At 39.3% G+C, this 20369-nt stretch overlaps 1 protein-coding gene across 1 annotated transcript; it reads left to right on the forward strand.

The window, feature by feature from the left end:
• The first annotated feature begins 4986 nt into the window (after positions 1–4986).
• ANKRD1 (ankyrin repeat domain 1) lies at positions 4987–18672 on the forward strand. The gene is made up of 9 exons (XM_070945934.1): positions 4987–5306; positions 8970–9149; positions 11967–12104; positions 12196–12303; positions 13200–13298; positions 14779–14877; positions 15021–15119; positions 16082–16180; positions 17743–18672. The coding sequence occupies exons 1-9, from the start codon at positions 5280–5282 to the stop codon at positions 17851–17853; spliced, it is 960 nt and encodes a 319-aa protein (XP_070802035.1). The 5' UTR covers positions 4987–5279; the 3' UTR covers positions 17854–18672.
• The last annotated feature ends 1697 nt before the right edge of the window (positions 18673–20369 follow it).

Below are 20369 nucleotides of genomic sequence, written 5' to 3' on the forward strand. Positions count from 1 at the left end.
GAAAGAGCACTCGGACCACCACAAGCTCCCCTGACATGAGTGACATCGAGCTGGCTAGATCTACCCTGGCCACACCCACCCCGGCCCCCCAAGATCAAACATTCTCTTGGTCATTGACCAGTCTTTTGGTTTGATTGGGGAGAAGTAACATCATCTGGTTTGGCCCACAGCATCATTAATCTGAAATTCTATTATGAAAATAAGATAGGTTGAGAAATTTGCAAATCCTGCCAGCTGACTAATCGAATAACAAAATATATGTACATTTAAACAAACTCCTACCTTTCACTTTTCCCAAGCCTTTTCGGGAATAGTTTTACTGTTCTAATCTACGCTACAGTTTTGTTTGTTAGGACTGTGGGTGATTACAAAAATTTGGAATTGTTCCAACGTAGTATGTTAGTTTTGTAAATGTTTTAGTCTTTTGGGATATGAAAGCTGCTTTGGGAAATGGGTTTTCCATACAGGAAGCACAAAAATATTCTACAAAAATGTATCTTTTGCCTCTTATTTTTTGAATTCTGAAGGAAGCCATATTAAGTTGTCTTTAATTAAAGCCAATGTGATATAGTAAATATAGTAGATTTCTAAATTAACCACAACAGAATCATTATGAAGAGAAAGAGAGAGTAACAAAGCAAAGACTCCCATAATCTACCTTCCTGGCTGAATGTCTATAAAAACAAATCCAGCAATATATTAATTCTGATGATTGTACATAGAATAGGTTAGTATTTATGGGTTCTGTGAACTTAATGTTTTAAGGATTAGCGGACAGTTGCTATTTATGCAGAAGCTCAAAGAACTTAATAATCAGCCTTTTGAAAATGTCTTGAGAACTGCAAGTTAACAAAGATTTCTGAAAAGGTTTGGCAGGAAGTTTATTTAATAGAGTAATCAATGATACAATCAATTTAAACTATTATGGAGTCTATAAAATTTTAATGGAATTCCAAGGGTCATTCTGCACTGCTTCCAACATTCTAGTAGGATACAAATACACATTTACACAAGCATACTAACCTACATATTTGTTGGTGGGAGTGAGGACATTTGCATTGTAAGGAAAGAAAGGCATCATTGAATAGCCTCAGGTGACTGATTTCAGTACGAGATGGCTATATTTGAAGGACACTTTTGAGCAGTTGTTTTGAAAGTTGTTTTTCTTGAATAAATACTTTCATTGTCATTCAATGAATTTTAGTTATTCCTTGGACATCATTCAACATTCAGCTAGAAGATGTAACAAATTAAAGTGGGTTATATTGATTGCTTTTTTAAAATTTCTATCCTGGCTTCTCACAAATAACTAAAGTAATATAAGAATCATAGAATCAAAAAGGAGTCATTGTGTCCAGCTCCCTGACCATTGCAGGAATCCAAATTAAAGCATCTTCCAAAGATGACCGTCCAGCTTCTACTTAAACATTTCCAGTGAGGAAACCTGCTATCCTCCCCAGTGGTGAAATCTTCCCCGGTTTGCCACCGGTTTGCTGTTCGTGAATGAGCAGTGCGCACCAAACACACGCTGCGTGCAGAAAAAGGATTGGGAAGGTAAATAGAACACCGGGGGGGGCGGGGGACAGCTGTGCCACGCAATTTAGAGTCACTAGAAAACAGGATTTCCTGCTTTCTAGCTATTTTAAATTGCGTGGCACAGCTGATCGTTGGAAATACCGGTAGCTTTTTTTAACTACTGGTTCACCCGAACCGGTAGTTTTTATCACTACCGGTTTGCTCGAACCAGTGCGAACCGGTAGCATTTCACCACTGATCCTCCCTAGGAAATTGGTTCTATTATCAAATTGCTCATATTATTACCAAACTTTCAAAATATGTTATTCCATATCTTGTCCTCTGAATCTATTTGAAACAAATTGTGGTCTTTTTCTATGTGACATTCCATTAGGTACTGAACCATGCTTCCATAAGCTAGGTAGACAAATGAGTCAAATAAGTAAGTAAATACTCTTTCCCTGACCCCAGCCATCTTTTCTCAAGGCAAAACATATTGAACTCCTTCATTTTGACTTCAAAGGACTTTAGTTTCCAGTCCCATCATCCTCAATGCCTTTAATGGGCCAAATTTACTTCCCCTGACCCTTGAATCTAATGTTCAGGGCCCGTCACTATACTTGAAGTGGGATTTAACCAGTGCACTATGGATACAGTGGAATTATTTGTTTGATTTGGAAACCAGTGTTATTAACTCTATTGGTTCAACCCAGTGGTGGCTTTTAAATTTTTTTACTACCGGTTCTGTGAGTGTGGCTTGGTGGGCATGGCATGGCTTGGTGGGCATGGCTTGGTGGATGTGGCAGGGGAAGGATGGTATAGAATCTCCATTCCCTCCCCACTCCAGGGGAAGGTTACTGCAAAATCCCCATTTCTTCCCGATCAGTTGGGACTTGGGAGGCAGAGAATAGATGGGGGCGGGACCAGTCAGAATTCTTACTACCGGTTCTCCGAACTACTCAAAATTTCCGCTACCGGTTCTCCAGAACTGGTCAGAACCTGCTGAAACCCACCTCTGGTTCAACCTAAAAGAGTGACTGATCATATATTAATTTTGCAATCAATTACAATTTAAAATTGATTTCAGAAATATTATTACTAACCTATATCTCTGCATTTGTTTGTATGTCTTTAACTCAAGGCACTTTCAGCTCATTTCTTTAATTTATCAAATATTCTTGAATTTTGTTTCTATCTTCTAAAGCATTAACAATCTCAACGAGTTTATGTCATCTACACATTTGACAAACATTCCATTCCAGATTTCATCTCTGGAAAACGCTTAGTCTGAAACTCTGAGAACAACTATCAATCAGTCAGACAATGCAATACAGGAAAGGCCAGGCTAAGCAGCTTCTCTCATACTTCCTGCTTTTTTTTATGACAGATGATGTGCAGCTGTCATATTTATGGGAAAAAAAAGATTATTATTCAAGAAATATTCAACTTCACACAGAGAAATGGACAGTTATGTGCACAAAGTACATGAACATTTTATATTTCTTCTTCCTCCTCCCCCTCCCTCTTTCTGTCCCCTTCCCCTTCTCCTTCTCCTTCCCCTTCCTCTTCTCCCCTCTCTCTCCCCCCTCTCCCCTCCCCCTCCTCCTCCCCCTCCCCTTCCTCCTCCCCCTCCCCCTTCCCCTTCTCCTTCTCCCCCTTCCCCCTCCTTCTTAGAGGAAATTTTGGCACTAAGCTCAAAGTTTTATAATTTTTTTTATACCATAAACTAACTCAATGTACTGTACCTTGTTAATGTTTAATTAATCTTTTCTTAATGTTATATTGAGGACTAATTGTAAAGCTTTAGTAATTTCCTTTATTCACTTATCAACATTATTTCTTGATATTACCAAGGGCCTTGACATTATTTCTTGATATTACCAAGGGCCTTGGTAGTACAGTGGTCTAAAGCACCCTGTTATTAACACAGCTGCCTGCAATTTACTGCTGGTTCGAATCTCTCCAAGGCTCAAGGTTGACTCAGCCTTCCATCCTTTCTAAGGTAGGTGAAATGAGGACCCAGTTTGTGGGGGCAATAAGCTGACTTTGTATAAATATACAAAAGTATGAAGGCTATTGCTTAACGCATTGTAAGCCGCCCTGAGTCTCCGGAGAAGGGCGGCATATAAATCAAATTAAAAAAAAAATTATGTCTCTGTTGCAAATTAATAAATCCATAAAAAGATTTCACCCCTACTGGTGAGTTCTGTTAAGGCCATGTCCATGTTCTAACTAACTCTGTGTAATGTTAGCCCAGCCTTTGTTTCTCTGCCACGGAATGTCCTCCAATATTTTTCTGAAGGATAAAATGCCATTTCCTCCTTTTGCCCTTGACTTTGCTCCTCCTTTAAGCATATCTTCTGCCTCCCTCCCTATTTCAATTTATTTCCTCCTGAGAGTACGTCTGGCAAGGAAATGGCTATCCGAAGAATATTTTATATTGCAATGTTACATAGTAGTGCAGTAAAGTTGGATGTGAATACAGAGGATACTCATTTGAAATTACTGCTGCTAATATGGCTATTGATTTTAATAGGATATTTCTTTCTCTTTACTGTAGCTTACTAGATCTGTATTTTATACTTTGATTTTCTTTTAAGGATAGGAGTTTTTTTTTTTAAAGCTGCACATTGCCCAGAGTACATGGAGATGGAATATGGTTTCAGAATCCAATACATGAACTTTTGAAATGGCTTTTAGCGAGGACTGATTAATCAGATCAGGATATTATTGATTTGCTGCATCTTTTATATTTCCTTAGGGCCAAAATTCCAATGCCCACCATAAATTCCTCATTAAAAGGCATACCTTGGACAAGAGTTAGATTTTTTTTAAAAAAAAAATTATTGTCTTTTCCAATTTCATTGGAAGTCTTTACCTACACTAAATTGCAGTTTCACCTTCCTGACCCTTGAAACCAGAGCTCATAATCCCTGTTTATAAGCAGTGACAGATTCCAGAGAAAATGAAAAGCAGGCGAGTTTTGCGTTCTTATCTTGATGGTAACTTAACATGTCACCCAGTCCTTTTAGCACCAGAGACATCACTCTGGCTTCATAATCCCCTCAGAAAATTCTTCTTGACAAATATAGACAAGTGACATCATGATAAGTGTGTGTGTGTGTATGAGAGAGACCGGTGAGGGGATGAGGGCAAGGGGAAGAATATATTTCCCTACAGAACTATTTATAAATCCTAGGACATAGTATCACCAAAATAATTATTTTTCCATCAGTTGACCTACTTCTTTGTTTATCCACAAAACGAGGGCTACCTTGTCTTTTGTCCCCCCCCTCTGGGTGTCTGTTGCTCATGTGGGAGCCAGTTATGATAAGGGTGGTATCTGCAGACAGCTGTCTTAATGGACACCGGGCAGCCAGCATAGTTTGCATTGCTGAGCTATGTAGTCACTGCCAATGGAATGAAGCTCTTGTATTTCATACTAATTCAGATATTCGGTGCCGTTACAACGCAGGACTTTTCCTCTTCCCCTCACCCTCCCTCAACCCACCCACCCCCCTCCAATTCCTATCCTTGACACTAGATCTGGCTAGTTAATATGCCTGGAATGTGAAAACACCTATTGCTGAACTGTTTGGATTCCCAGGTTGGAAGATTATCTCACGCAGAAGAAGTTTTTGCAAAGATATATAAACTAACAGAGCTTGGCATGTCTCAGTCAAGTTGCCTTGGACAGTAAAGGCATCTTTCTTGAGAGGAATACTCCACTGTACCATCAGCTTTTGATCAGCCAAACAGCCAGGATGATGATGTTACTGGTAGAAGATCTGGTAAGTATCAAACTACCTTGTGTGATAATTTTTTTAAAAGGTGGTCATCACTTCCAGTTCAATAGCATGTGGGTTGACCATCATCAAACAAAGGAATGGTTATCTCTAAGACCAAATTGTTTCTTTTGATTGAAGGTGGTACCTAAGGGGAAATTATATTGTAATTAAAATGTCATTGGGGAATGGGTGTGGTCCTTTTAAGCAAACAGAACAAAGAGAGAAAATCTACTATTTGAATTTTGATTCACATATGTCCCGTAGTTTTTATTGCTAGCAACTTTTGTGACAATAATAATATTCTCCTATGTTTAAAGTTTATTATGAAGATGAATGAATAGGAATGGGTTATTTATTGCTGAAGTTGTTATTTATCTTTCATATAAATACATGTTATACATTTAATAACAGTAGTTTATGTAGCAATACATTGTACTGTTGTTTAGCTTGCAAATTAATTTTTAAAAAAGCTTGGTCTTATTTAAGTGTCAACAAAATTTTCAAAAGAGGATATTTATTATATGCCATCTTTTGCCATATTGAGACTTTCGGGATAGTTCACAAGAAAATACAACAAAAACAGTAGGAGTGTGATGGGTTCAGCTATTAAAACATCCCTAGTGATTCAAAGTATTCTCAACTACGCTTATACTATGCCAGGCACACAAGTCTGGCTCCAACTCCCATTCCAGACAACATAATGAAGAATTAAAACAGAACTTAAATGACCCAGCTTTAATAGGCCTCTAGTCACCTCTGCTGTTTATGACTGGGTTATTAATGGCAGCAAATGACAGTGAAGGAATGGAAAGAAAATAGAAGTGATTCTGAAATAGTTGCTTATCTCAAACACTTTAGCTGTAATAATAGCACAACATTTTTGTACTGGCAAATAAGCAAACCCTTTACCTATTCCACCCCTCTGAGCTTAATTTGTCATCGAATATAGGTATGACAATCTGGATTGTTGTTTATTAGGTCTAGAAAATAAAAAGTGAAAGTATATGGGTAAGCCCTGTATAATTTCCTGTGTGTATTATTACTGAATTTAATTAGATGGACCGTTAGTTGGTCTTTTTCATGGACTACTGTGGTTTGATCAGAAAGAGATTTTATTTTATGAAATCTCTTTCATAAAATGTGGATTTCTGTACTTTCAATGTATACATAGTTTGTTAGCAACTCGCAAACAAAGCTGGTGTGAACGAACTCAGAATCAACATGGTAAATTTTGGGTAACCCAGGAGATTTTTCTATTTCTCGATAGCAGGACCCCAAGTCTCTCTAAGCTTCTTCTAAGCCAGAAAGGATTTCAAAAACAGATGGCATAGGAGTCTGTCAGTATATAGAAGAGTTGGGAGGAACAAGGGAGTAGGATATTTAAAAACAAAAAACCAAAAAATATGCCCCATTGCATTCTTGGGTGGATTCTCCATCATTTCTCTTCATCCAGCTAAACATAGTCATGACTAAAACCCACTGGAAGCATTGGGATTTATAGAAGTCACACTGAGTTGTTTCGGTGATTTCAGTGAGATGTAGCAATCTCTAACTTTAGCTGCTTGCACACTGCAAACTGCTGCAGACTTGATTTTAAATTTAATTGAACGTATTAAGGGCACACATCCTTCAGTGTAAAATATTCTGTATCTGAGCTCATTAGCATCCAAATCTTTCAATGTATTGCCGTCCTGCTACACGTCAAATCTAATTCAAGCTCATTCCCTTTTCTGTCTGTTCATTCTGAGGCCAGTGCTTAGTTAGAAGTGGCTAGTAATCAGATCATTAGAGCAACAATTGCTTGGTTGCGGGCAACTACAGGTAGTCCTCAAGTTACAACAGTTCGTTCAGTGACCGTTCGAAGTTACAACAGCACTGAAAAAAGTGACTTATGATCTTATTCACACATACTAGTGAATATTAGTAAAAAACTAATCTTACAATCTTAGGGATGTGGTGGCTCAGTGGCTAAGACACTGAGTTTGTCGATCGAAAGGTCGGCAGTTCAGCGGTTCGAATCCCTCATGCCGCGTAACAGGGTGAGCTCCTGTTACTTGTCCTAGCTTCTGCCAATCTAGCAGTTCAAAAGCACGTAAAAAATGCAAGTAAAAAAATAGGGACCACCTCTGGTGGGAAGGTAACAGCGTTCCATGCGCCTTTGGCATTTAGTTATGCTGGCCACATGACCACGGAGATGTCTTCGGACAGCGCTGGCTCCTTAGCTTTGAAACAGAGATGAGCACTGCCCCCTAGAGTCGGGAATGACTAGTACATATGTGTGAGGGGAACTGTTACCTTTACCTTTTAATCTTACAATACAGGTAGTCCCTGACTTACAACAGTTCCTTTAGTGACCATCTGAAGTTACAACGGCACTGAAAAAAGTGACTTATGACAGTTTTTCACATTTACAACCATTGCAGCATCCCCATGGTCAAAATTCAGACTCTTGCCAACTGGCTCATATTTATGATGGCTGCAGTGTCCTGGAGTCATGTGATTGCCTTTTGCAACCTTCTTCCAAAAACAGTCAATAGGGAAGCCGGATTCACTTAACAACCAGGTTACTAACTTAGCCACTGCAGGTATTAGCTAATAACCAGCTGCTCACAGCTAAGCAATTGTATGGCTAATTCCCATTAATATATAAAAATCTTTCCTGACATCCTTCAGCACGTCTGGGCTTTCATTGTTGCAGGTCATACTGCTGCTACGATGGCAAACATCCTAATGTGAGTGTCAGATATTGCAACCCAATACACTCACGGTCCACAGTAGCACTCAGTCTACAGTTTCCTTAGTCAGTCTACTGTCCTATCTCCAGCCCTTCCCTTTGTGGGTGAGGGAGAACCGTAGGGTAGTTTTCTTCTGGGCTTCTCTATTTCACTCTTTCCGTTGCCTTTTTTTCTCAGACTGCTGCAAAACTTAACTATTTTTCTCAAACCACTTAGTCTCTTGATAACTATCCTTCTAGTGCTATTTTGTCCTTCCTCCCAACAAAATTGAGCACACTATTCTTAAGGAATAATGATGGTCTTCTTGCTTTTTTTTTTTTTTTTCATTCTGGCTCTTTCCAAGCCTCAACATCACCTACTTTTCCTTCAGGTTTTTCTTTTGCAATGTATTGCCTCTACTGTCTATGGAGGTTCTCAGTCATCTAAGTCATGGTTGTCCCAAAGGTGCTTTTTTCAAGAGGCAACTGGATTTTCTGGTTTTTCTTTGAAGATGTTTCGCTTCTCATCCAAGAAGCTTCTTCAGCTTCCCAGTCAGAGCTGAAGAAGCTTCTTGGATGAGAAGTGAAACGTCTTCAAAGAAAAACCAGAAAGTCCTGTTGGGATATTGCCTCTACTACTTCCTTTTTTTTCAGCCTCCTTGCTTCTGAATATCCCGATGGTTTATTTTTTCCACAATTATTTAATTGCAAACATACTGTTGCCCTCAGCAATACTGTACAGCTCATGGTTTCTTATCAGTTCACTTACCATTTCCTCAAAGCTGTGCCTGTCATGATGATCTTGGGACATCAATTTCACTTTTTTTTTTTTTTGTCAACAAGTTCTTTCGGTGGTTGTACAATCTGTTTTTTTATAAGTTTCCTCCATGTCTTGGTTTGTCAGGGACAACCTTTTGGAACTCTAATCTTAAAACACATGTTTTCTTTGACAGATGACAGGCAAGAAGACAGAAGGTAGAGAAACAGGGGATTTCCTTCCAGAGGACTTCAAAGATGGAGAATATGAAGCTACAGTGAGATTAGAGAAGCAAGAAGACCTGAAGACAGTCATTGATCCCTCAGTAACACAGCGCACTCTGACTTACAAAGAAGAGAAGGAGCTGCAAGCTGAGGTAAAATAATGAGTTTTTATGTATCTTCTGGGAATATATCGCCAATGTTTTGATTTACTGTTGTTCTCTACTACGGTCACATTAGAACAAGCCTACATAATCTGGTAGGACTATGCTGAGGATCAGGAAAAAGATGTTCAGTCAAAACTTAATTATAATGAGAAAACCAGGAAGTTGAGATTTGAAACAAATTAAAAGGATGAGCTATTAAGAATCCTTGGGGAGTGCTTAATCTTTGCATTCATGATATAACACAATTTCACTTTCAAGGAAATTCTAGCTGGGGAACAAAGTTGGGGAAATTTTATTTTGAAAATCTGGACAATGTCAACGACTCATGGAGCAATAGACAAGATTGACCACAGAAACTACATGATACTGGTTCCTATGAGTATCATTCAAACGAGTTTCTCAGATGCTATAGGTGGTGGCAGGTTATTTGCTTTCTCATCTATTTACCTGTAAAAAGGAATATCAGATTAGAAAACTCAAAGCAGCCAACTTGCTATGAGACAACTCGCCATGCCGAACTCGCTGCAGGACAAGAGTTACACTAATATCAAAGAAATGGTGGAATAGGATCATTAAAGAAAGGATGCAAAACGAAATGTGAATGGCAAAAATTAAAATAATGTTCATTTATTTTAAATAATTAAATTAGATTGTTAAATTGTCCCTTGGCAAGTTGTCCCGCTGTAAGTTGGCCATGGCAAGTTGTCCCGCGTTGAGATGACGGTGGTGAATTGGCTGCAACAATTTGGCTGCGGTGAGTTGTCCCATTCTGGCTAGATGATACTCCTTAGGTGAGAAGACCCACAGCAGATTTTTTCAAGTAGGCAAATTTTTTCAGAAACAGGTCATCCTTGCAAGCAACCAGGCCTTGTGCCATGAAGGACATAATATGTAATGTGTTACATTACATATTAATACCATAGTGACAGCAGAACAAATTGAGAAATGTATTGATTCAGCCAAATGAGCTAGACATTTACTAGAACAGGCTCCTGAAATTCTCCTGCTTAGTCCCTCAAAGGTAAGATCTGTAGATGAGTAAGCAACAACAATCTGTTACATGATGCATTTATGAGTTACTTGAGAACCATTTAGGAATATGTTGCCTCTGCTTTAAATACAAGCTGACACATCTTTCGTACAGGGTAGCAGCTCAAGTGACTTTTCACGAGGTGTTAATGAGTGCGACATCAAGTGACAACCTATTCCATAATGTATAATAGTTATTGCACCAACAACCCCTTTGCATCTTTTCTTTTGGAAGTGATTCTTGATCAACTAATTTAAAAATGCATCTTTACTACAATCTCTCCCTCTCCCTCTCTCTATCTCTGTCTCTTTCTCCCTCTCTCTCTCCCCCTTTCTCTCTCCCTGTCGCTCTCTGTCTCTCTCATTCTCTCTCTGTCTCTCTCTGTCTCTGTCTCTCTCTCCCCCCCTCTCTCCCTGTCTCTCTCTGTCTCTCATTCTCTTCTCTCTCTCTCTGACTCTCTCTCTCTCTCTCTCTCTCTCTCTCCACTCCTTCAAACCAGTCGTGATTCCTCATGACTACATGGACAAGTCCACGCAATTTTCTCAGCAGCATTTTCGGAATTGCTTTCTTCTTATGGCTGAGAGAGAAGGACTGCCCAAAGTCACTCAGCTGGCTTTGTGCCTAAGGCAGGATTAGTCCACACGAGTCTCTCTCACTTCATAGTCTAACACCTTTAACCAATAAATCAAACTGACTCTCGACTCTCCTTTTTGATTCCCTCAAAAAGCTACTCTTATCACAACTTTTTATTACAGTGAGTTTACCCATGCAATCAAGTATTCAACCTTCTAATGTATTTAGTGGCATAATGATTTGCGGTACAGATGTACAAATATAACTATTGTACAATACCTTTTGTCCAATATTTTCTTTACCGAGCTCTCAGGAAGAAAGGGAATTGCAGAAACAAAATCCATAGCTGTTTTCTACTTCTCAAGGCTATTTTTTTTCTGCACACCTCCTGATAACATAACTTTTAAAATCAGCACTGAGTGGGTCCTTGATGCTCTCTGAGCTTGCTTGTTTTCTTGCAGACCTTTCATTAACCTAATTAGGTAACATCATCAGTGCTAGTAAAGAGTGCTGTTTGCTGTCAGTTGACTTGCCTGTCTGTGTGGGTGGAGGTCTTAGAGATTCTTTGGTTGGGCTGTTTACTGATGGCTCTTGGGCAGTTTCTTGATTGGGGGATTGTTTACTTGATTGTTGGTCTGATATTAACCTTGGAGTTAATCTATGTTGATCTGGTTGCTGATCACTGGTGGAGAGGTGCTGGAGTCTTTTTTGTTGTTGTTGTTGTCTTTTAGGCTGGTTGATTGTCTCTTTTGCATAGTCTGTAGATGTTGTTAATGTCTATGTGTCTATTGATGGCTGATTTGTCAGAGTGCCAGGCTTCTGCACTCCTGCACATCAGCTGGACACCTAAGGATATGACTACTGATCTTAAGAAACAAATAAAAACCCCAGTAATTTCACCTGTCAAGACACAATTAAAACTGACGCAATCATGAGATTCCTTTAGAGAAATGTGCTCATTGAATACTATGAGACTTAATTGCCCTGAAGCATCAGTGAGGTGGAGGAGAGACAGGCACAGTAAAAAGCTACAGATCTGGGGATGAAGATTTTCCTCTTTTTATCACCATCACTCTTTTTATTACCATGGTTGGTAATGCTTGAGATTCCTTGAGAGAGAGTCACATGTTAATAATACAATATTTATTTCGGGACAGTCATATACAAACCATCTTACTGTATTGTTCATTCCTTTTGTCCAGCTCAAGAAAAAGAAACTAGAGGCGAGAACAAAGCTTGACAATTTGGAAGACCTTGAAAAAATCATCACTCTGAAGAAAAGGAAAAAAGTAAAGAAGGTCAAAATCCCAGTTGAGAAGGAACCTGAGCAAGAAGTTATAGTACGTTCAAGCGACAAAGAATTTTAATTTCTTCTGTTCTGCATTTAGTGGTATCTCCCAATAATGATGAGCTCTTTCTATTCTATATCAGACAGGACCTGTAGATGTTCCCACGTTTTTAAAAGCTGCCTTGGAGAACAAAATGCCAGTGATTGAAAAGTATTTAGCAGACAAAGGAGACCCAGATGCTTGTGATGAGGTACATTGGCTTCGACTGATTTCTGTATTATTTGTTTGATCCTAATTGAACATTTTCCCCCAAAGGATACTAGAAGCTGTAGCTCAATGAATCGTTGCCTTTGAAACATCCTAAGCATTCTACCTCCAGTTTCCAGGTTTTTCTGGGAGGGGAGGCAACAACTTTCAAAATAGTTTTAGAGTGTCATTTTCTTAGAGTGTAATCCAGTCTTTCTTCTACCAACACTGTGGAAGAACAAAAGTCTGACTTAAGCGTCACATCCAGTAGCAGTTCAGCAGTTCCAAGAAGTTCCACACCCATTTGCACTATTCAGGTGACCCTGAGGGCCCAGATAAACCTTCAAGTGGACTCAAGGTCTCTCAAAAAGAGTGCTAACAACCAGATGACTGCAAATCCTTCCATTCCCCAACGTTCAGTCACAACTGAAGAAGCTTCTTGGATGAGAAGCAAGGAAAAACAAAGGAAGTCCACTTGCCTCTTGAAAAAGCATCTTAGCAACTGTCTCCGTAGACAGTTACATCTAATACTTAATATTTTTTTCTCATCTCTCTCTCTCTCTCCCTCCTTCCCTCCCCTCCCCTTCTTGATGATCATATGGGCCAAATCTCTCCACATCTTCCAATGTTGCACTTCTTCTTTAAGAGCATCATTCTATGCTCTGGCTGGTGTCATACATATACACCTACAATCTAGATGGCAATACTTAGTTAATATCAGGCTCATCAAGAAAGCTAGACAGTGTCACCTCTGCTAGTACTTATATGACCACCAGGAAACCTGAAGGCTATAGATTAGAAAATCACCAAGAGAAAGAGAGAGGGAGAAATAATGCTTTAAATTTTTTTAAAAAGGCAATTGTTTATTATTGATTGTGCTATTTGTCTTCCCACTGACAGTACAAGCGTACAGCCTTGCACAGAGCGTGCTCACAAGGACATCTGGAAATTGTGGAAAAGTTAGTAGCAGCTGGGGCTCATCTTGAATACCAAGATATGGTAAGCAAAAACTGTGCGCACTTATACTGTTCTTCAGACTGATTCTCACAAACATGCAAAGCACCTGAAAGAATTGTGAGAAAGAAATGGGGCCCATTTGCCTGTCCATTATTATTTTTAATAGGAGTATGCTAACACAAGGAAAGAGACAGAACGAACATGTCATCTCATATACCTGCCAGGTTTCCTTGTGCCATACGGTGGTGGTGGAGGTGTCTTTAAAATTAACTTGACTATGAATGAAGTCACATCAGGAATCTGCTTCATTCACATTCTCAATCACATCAAGCAAACTTTTGTAGACAACAAGCCCTCCTTCCCAGTTGACATGAAGAACAGAGCAGGATAATAGGGGTGTGAGTTGTTTGGAGTGGGGCCAGCAGATAAGGGTCCACCCCCTGTTATTCATGTTAGCAATGCATGCCTCTGGTCAGATGTAATTGCTTAAGGAGACTGTTGTTTACTGCACTGTACAATTCATAAAAGGGACTTCATGATAAGTTGCCTTCTAAGGGTATGCTTCTGCTGCAAAGATACACACATGACTTTCTCTGACTCCATGCCAAGTTATGTTCTTCTGGTCAAGTGGTAGGGCTTTCTGACCTACTGCCTATGTGATTAAATTAGTCCAAGAGGAGTTGAACATATCCAGAGAGCACCAAAGAGGGACTGCAGCTTAATAATAAAATGTATGTTTTAAATAGAGAACTAGATGGAGAAAGGCATTTGTTTTTGACACTAGGAACTAATACAGGTAGTCCTCGACTTATAACAGTTCGCTTAGTGACAGTTTGAAAGCACTTATAACCATTTTTCACACTTATGACTGTTGCACCATCCCTATGGTCACATGATTTACATTTGGATGCTTGACAACTGACTCGCCTTAACAACATATCCTGGGGTCATGTGATCACCTTTTGCAACTTTCTGACAAGTCAATGGGGAATCCAGACTCACTTAACAACTTTAAATTGTTAATGGGATTACTAATTTAACAATGGCAGTGATTCACTTAACAAATGTGGCAAGAAAACGGGGCAAAATTTAACACTTCACAAATTTCTCACTTAGCAACATAAACTTTGGGCTCAGTTGTGGTCATAAATTGAGGACTACCTGTAGCTACTGGTCAAAACAGAAAATAATAACCCAGAATAAAGCTCTGCTTATGTTCCTCAATGAATACAACTTAATCAAGTCTTGGTCACTAGGAATTACTGTTTATATTCAGGAGCCACCATGATCTTAGATCATCTCCTTTGTCTTAACTTATTGGCTTGTATCCAGAAAAATCTGGATCTTTTATTGAAAGATCTTCCAGCTTTAGTTAATCTCTGAATCCAGGAACCTGAAAAGTTTTTGCCAATCGAAAGGATGACCAGCCAAGAGCCTGAACACTTTTAAAATAGATCTATAATTTAATTATTCCTACTTTATTGTAATCTCCTGGTCTTTTGTTTTGCTTCTTCTAATGTAGCTTGAATCAACGGCTATTCATTGGACGTGTCGAGGTGGAAACGTAGAAGTTCTGAAATTCCTCTTAAACAAAGGGATCAACAGAAATGCCAAAGACAAGGTATTTTATGATAATTGTCTCCAAAATTTGATTTACGGAAGATGTGAATCTGGAACCTGCTTGTATGAAATTCTTTTCTCCATCCAAATTTATTGTCTACAGTTATGGATGATGCTTTTTTTCCACTTTTTCCTTTCCTTTAGTTGCTCAGCAGTCCTTTGCATGTGGCAGTAAGGACAGGCCAGTATGAATGTGGAGAACATCTTATTGCATGTGAAGCGGATCTGAATGCCAAAGACAGAGTAAGTATATCATCTCCTTCCTTGGTAACGGATAGAGTAAGTGGTGTTAGAAGGCAATATTGAACAAGAAGGACCTGGTGTAATGGTGGCTTTTTGTGCTTGTAAAAATGGACCAAAATGATTCAAATATAGAGGAAGAGAGGCTTCTCGTACTACTGAATAGTGTCCCATGAATACATGACCATCAACCAGACATAACCACATTCTAATATTTTATGCCAAGGCCATACAGGTAAATTTACAACTATAACTGAGGCCGGAATTGCAATTGTAAGTCATTGTGATTGTAAGGCAATAGACCTACTATCATGCCACTAAATCTGTTGAATAAGGAACTAAATGTCTGAAAGTGAAGATGTTCACCCATCTCGGTCTGCAGCCTGACCCAAACCCATATCCCCCCAAAAGTGGTAGCACACCCATAATAGTACAGGAACTAAGCTTATTTCTAAATCTAAACTTGTTTTTTAGATTTAGAAAACATTCCCTTAGCTTTTTGTCTAGATTACATGCCATTAGTGAATAACTCATAATTTATGAAGCTAATATTAGTTTACACAGAGCATTTAGCATAGTGATACAGGCTAAGTGAGGGCATATTTACATTTGCATACTTGTTTCCTCCCTATAGGAATTCCAGAACTTCTGTTCCACTGGTTTATTGCTCTCACTGTGAGAAAATTTCTCCTTAGTTGTAGGTTAAATCCCTCCTTGATCAGTTTCCATCCATTGTTCCTTGTCTGGCCTTCAAGTGCTTTGGAAAATAGGGTGTCCCTCTCTTCTCTGTGACAGCCCCTCAAATATTGGAACACTGCTATCATGTCACCCCTGGTCCTTCTCTTCACTTACATTAGATAACAGCTTTTGGTTGCAACATGTTGATATCCTTTGTTGAGCATTGTCAATATTGTGCACGACCAGCCTCCAAGACTGTCATATTCAATTTTCCTTCCTTCTCCTAGGAAGGGGATGCTCCCATGCATGATGCAGTGAGATTAAATCGATATAAAATGATTCGACTCCTGATTCTCTATGGGGCTAACCTGAACGTAAAGAACATTGTAAGTTACTCCATTTGCAGTGTTCCCCCTCCCCCACTGTTGTGAAACTGAAGTCACGTAGAAGTGCTGAGTTGAAATCAGACAATGTAGATGCATTGAAATCAATGTTATTTATAGTAACTGTGATTCAGTTTAGTCTCATGGATTTTACTGTGTCTATTTTAAATATGATGGATCAAGCCCACAAATTGCAAATTACATGTCAGATCATACTCATTACTAACAAACTGCAAAATGCATTACAAGGCTTCTCCCCACCCCCCAAAAAACATCTTCTTACTGTTTTGAAATATATTTTTCGGTTGATTTTTTTGTTCAACTGATTCTAATGTTATATTCAGGAAAGACAGAACTTAATACAGGCTATTTTAAAGATGGAATTCAATGCGTAATCTTCAACCTACAACCACAATTGAGCCCAAGATTTCTGTGGCTAAGTGTGACAGTTGTTAAGTGAGTTTTACCCCATTTTACGACCTTTCTGGCCATAGTTTCACACTGCAGCTGTGAAATTAATATCGCTTTTGTTAGCGCTACAGATTTTATACAGAATATACAACCCAAAGTGGAACTTTGGATCTTTAAACTCATTTATAAACCTAAGAACATCTCATAGAAATTGATCCTACAACTAATTGAAATAGTTTCTTATATACCTTTGTTGATGATGCCACTTTTGGGATATGCGTTGATAGAATTGATTGGGTTATATTATTTTTTGGACTTCAAACAGAGCCAGGGTAAAATAAAATGAGTAAAGGAAGTCACTTTTTGTCCCTATTTGATGTTCTTCCATATTTCAGTGCATCACTGTCTTTCCAAATTTGAGCATTTATGCAAGTGGCGCTGGCTCTATGGGGCAAATATAGGCCACTGAACAAAATAGTTTAAAAAAATGATTAAGTAGGCAGTTTTATGAGAAAGCAATTACTGATTTTCTGTTGGATACCACTGGTAGGATCTGGGTTGGCCATCTGGAACAGAAGATACTCTTTTGTGGTATTTTGGTTTCCTGTAATAAAGATACTACATTTATTGTGGATTTTGGGTGAAGTACAAGTAATAGATGGAATAAGAATTTATGGCAAGGCTACAACACATACTACTATATATGTTGGAAGCACGTTCATTGTTCAGATTGAATTCCACATTAGCATGAATTCAGTGGTAAAATCCAATTTTTTTTACTACCGGTTCTGTGAGTGTTGCTTGGTGGGCATGGTGTGGCTTGGTGGGGGTGGCAGGGGAAGGGTATTGCAAAATCTCCATTCCCACCCCACTCTGGGGCCAGCCAGAGGTGGTATTTGCCGGTTCTCCGAACTGCTCAAAATTTCCACTACCAGTTCTTCAGAACCTGTCAGAACCTGCTGGATTTCACCCCTGCATGAATTCTAGAAGTGCGAAACCCCTATCTTCTTGAACATGCTTATTTAAACAATGCGACCAGACAGGTCTCCCTCATTTTGCCCGACAAGAAATCGATCAAGTAAAATAAAATTAAAAGATAGCAAAAATCACATGCCAAGAAGCCTAATCCCATTTTCTTGACTGTCTTTGCGCAGGAAGGGAAAACTCCGATGGATCTTGTTCTACAGTGGCAAAACGGCACCAAGGAAATCTTCAACAACCTGAAAGAGAATACCTATAAGAATTCCCCCATAGATACGTTCTGAAAACCAGATTGAAAGCTTCAGGGAATGACCGTTTCTTTGCAGGTGGCATCATTATCAGCGTAAAGAACAATGTGAAGAATAGATCCTGGATACATGATGCCATTTTTGCCTCAAGCTAGTGTTTTAACTTTGGAATAAGTCTGAGGACAGAAGATTCAAAGGCACGGCTTGAATGTTACAATTCCACTGGTTTCAAGTTGTTGTTTTTTTAATTTATTCCTATTTATATCTTGTATTCCATTCTTCCCTTTTTCTTGGATGAAGTTTCTTTGGCTGTTAATTTCTCTGGTGATTTTTCAAAATGTCCTGTTGATACTAGAATCGTAGAAGGTAACTGAAGTGATAATCATCCAAGAGCATTTATACAAGACAATCACGTTTCTGAATGTATTAGCAGCTTCACAACAAGCTTCTCTCCTCCCAACTTAACCCCAACATAATTAATTTTTAGGTGTCACCCAACATTTCTGCTGAATTGCTATTATCAGAGTAAACTGTTAAAGCCAAAGAATGGGGGCTGGAGAACAGAGGTATGGAAAGCGATGACATTAGAAAGGAACAGCGGAAGTAGGATGAAAAAAGGAACAGATCTGGTTTATTTTAAGTTTATTACGAAGAGTAGACCAGTTTTACTCAAAATAGTGGACAATGAACTACAAAGTTCAAAGTGGAACATTACGTAAAGGAAGGTGTTGAAGTGAAGTAGAAGAAAATGCAATTATTTTTACATGCTCGGTAATGGAAGAAAAGTTCTGTATATTTGTATGGCTTTTTATGTACATTTTGTATTAAATTCCCTTTAAGATTTAAATAAGAGAATGGCTTGTTCTGCCTGAATACTTTTACTTATTTGTCTGAAGATTGTCATGTTCCATCAGCTAACAAAAAAATGCTTGCCAATTCTCAGATAAGCATTAGAGGTTATAAATAAACTGAAAAATCTTTACCTTCTCAAATCAGGTGGCCAATACTCAAATTGTTGACACTGACTGGATCAATACTTTGCACCAAAGTATGATGCCATTTGTTTAGCTCGGGCTTAATATTTGAGGTAAATTGTGGTACTATACCAGTGATGGCTAACCTTTTTGCCATCGTGTGCCAAAAGCGGGGGAGTGCGGGAGGGGGTCATGCAGGCGCGTGCCCACATCCATAATTCAATGCGCCCTGCCCCCCACTCATGTGCGTGTGACCCCTCCCCCGTGCTCCCCCCACTTTTGGAACACGATGGGACAGTGGGCCTAGGGAGGGCGAAAACAGCTTTCCCCACCCCCCTGGAAGCCCTCCAGAGGCCAGAAACTGCCCATTTCGTAACTTCCGGTGGAACTGGAAGGCCCGTTTTTTTGCCTTCCCAGGCTCCAGAGCCTTTCTAAGAGCCTGGGGAGGGCAAAAACGGCCTTTCCCACCTCCCCGGAGGCCCTCTAGAGGCCAGAAACAGCCCATTTTCTGACTTCCAGTGGGCCCGGAAGGCCTGAAAATTAGTTGGCCGGTGTGCGCATGCATACTGGAGCTGAGCTAGGGCAACGCCCACAGGTATGACTTTGTGTGCCACCTGTGGCATGCGTGCCATAGGTTCGCCATCGCGGTACTATACCATCATTACTGGCTTAAGAAAGATACATGAACAAAGCCAATGGTGCTGCATCCATAATTAAAGTTTAAACAAACCATGGCTAGCCACCATGGAAGGCTACTAAATACTGTTGTGTGCATCTCATAATGAGTGGTAAAAACCCACAGCGGTTTTGAATGGGTGATGAATGAAAGCAGACTGAATACAAGGTGAGTGACCAGTAACCAGTGTGAAAGCAGCATGTTGAGATGGTTTGGCCATATAGAAGGAATGAATGAATTGCCTTTGAATGAATGTGTCGGTTGAGATGAAGACGACCAATAAAAGGAGCCATGGTGGCACAGTTAAAATGCCTTATTGCAGGCTAATTCTGCCGACTGCAAGCAGTTCGATCCTGACTGGCTCAAGGTTGACTCAGCTTTCCATCCTTCTGAGGTCAGTAAAATGAGGACCCAGATTGCAGCGGGCAATATGCTGACTCTGTAAAATGCTTGGAGAGCTGAAAAGCGCTGTAAAGTGGCATATACAGTAAGTGCTATTGCTAAAAGTTGCAGCTAAATGAACTTGGATGAGATCCTCAAAAGGAAAGTAAAAGCAATGTGTGATGGTGGAGGGAAAGATGGTTTGCAATGACAGAAACACACAAGAGGGATATAGTGAATGGTTTTGGTATAAACTAGAGTTAAACTTCCTTTTCTTTTATCTCCTGTTGTTTCTTTTGGGGATTTTTAATTCTTCAGCATTTTATGTGAGATAGCTTATCCCAAAAGAAAATAGCACAAACACGTCATTGCACAGACATAGAAACAATAAAGCTCCAATTCAAATTTTATGGAACAACTTCAACATTTACCTGAAATGTTTCGGAAGTAGGAAAAGATGAAATAAAATTGCAAGCCACTTGGCCAACATCACAATTACTACAGAGATTGCTGGTTTCAGG

This window comes from Pituophis catenifer, unplaced genomic scaffold, assembly GCF_029215685.1.
Source record: "Pituophis catenifer annectens isolate HBS135680 unplaced genomic scaffold, rPitCat1.0.hap2 SCAF_6, whole genome shotgun sequence".
NCBI classification, from domain to species: Eukaryota; Metazoa; Chordata; class Lepidosauria; order Squamata; family Colubridae; genus Pituophis; species Pituophis catenifer.

Excerpts from the sequence above, each read along its gene's own strand:
- ANKRD1 (XM_070945934.1), top strand. The coding sequence starts at position 5,280 with ATGATGATGTTACTGGTAGAAGATCTG. Across the intron at positions 5,307-8,969 it reads TGTTACTGGTAGAAGATCTG|ATGACAGGCAAGAAGACAGA; the intron begins GTAAGTATCAAA and ends TTTCTTTGACAG. Across the intron at positions 14,878-15,020 it reads ACAGAAATGCCAAAGACAAG|TTGCTCAGCAGTCCTTTGCA; the intron begins GTATTTTATGAT and ends CCTTTCCTTTAG.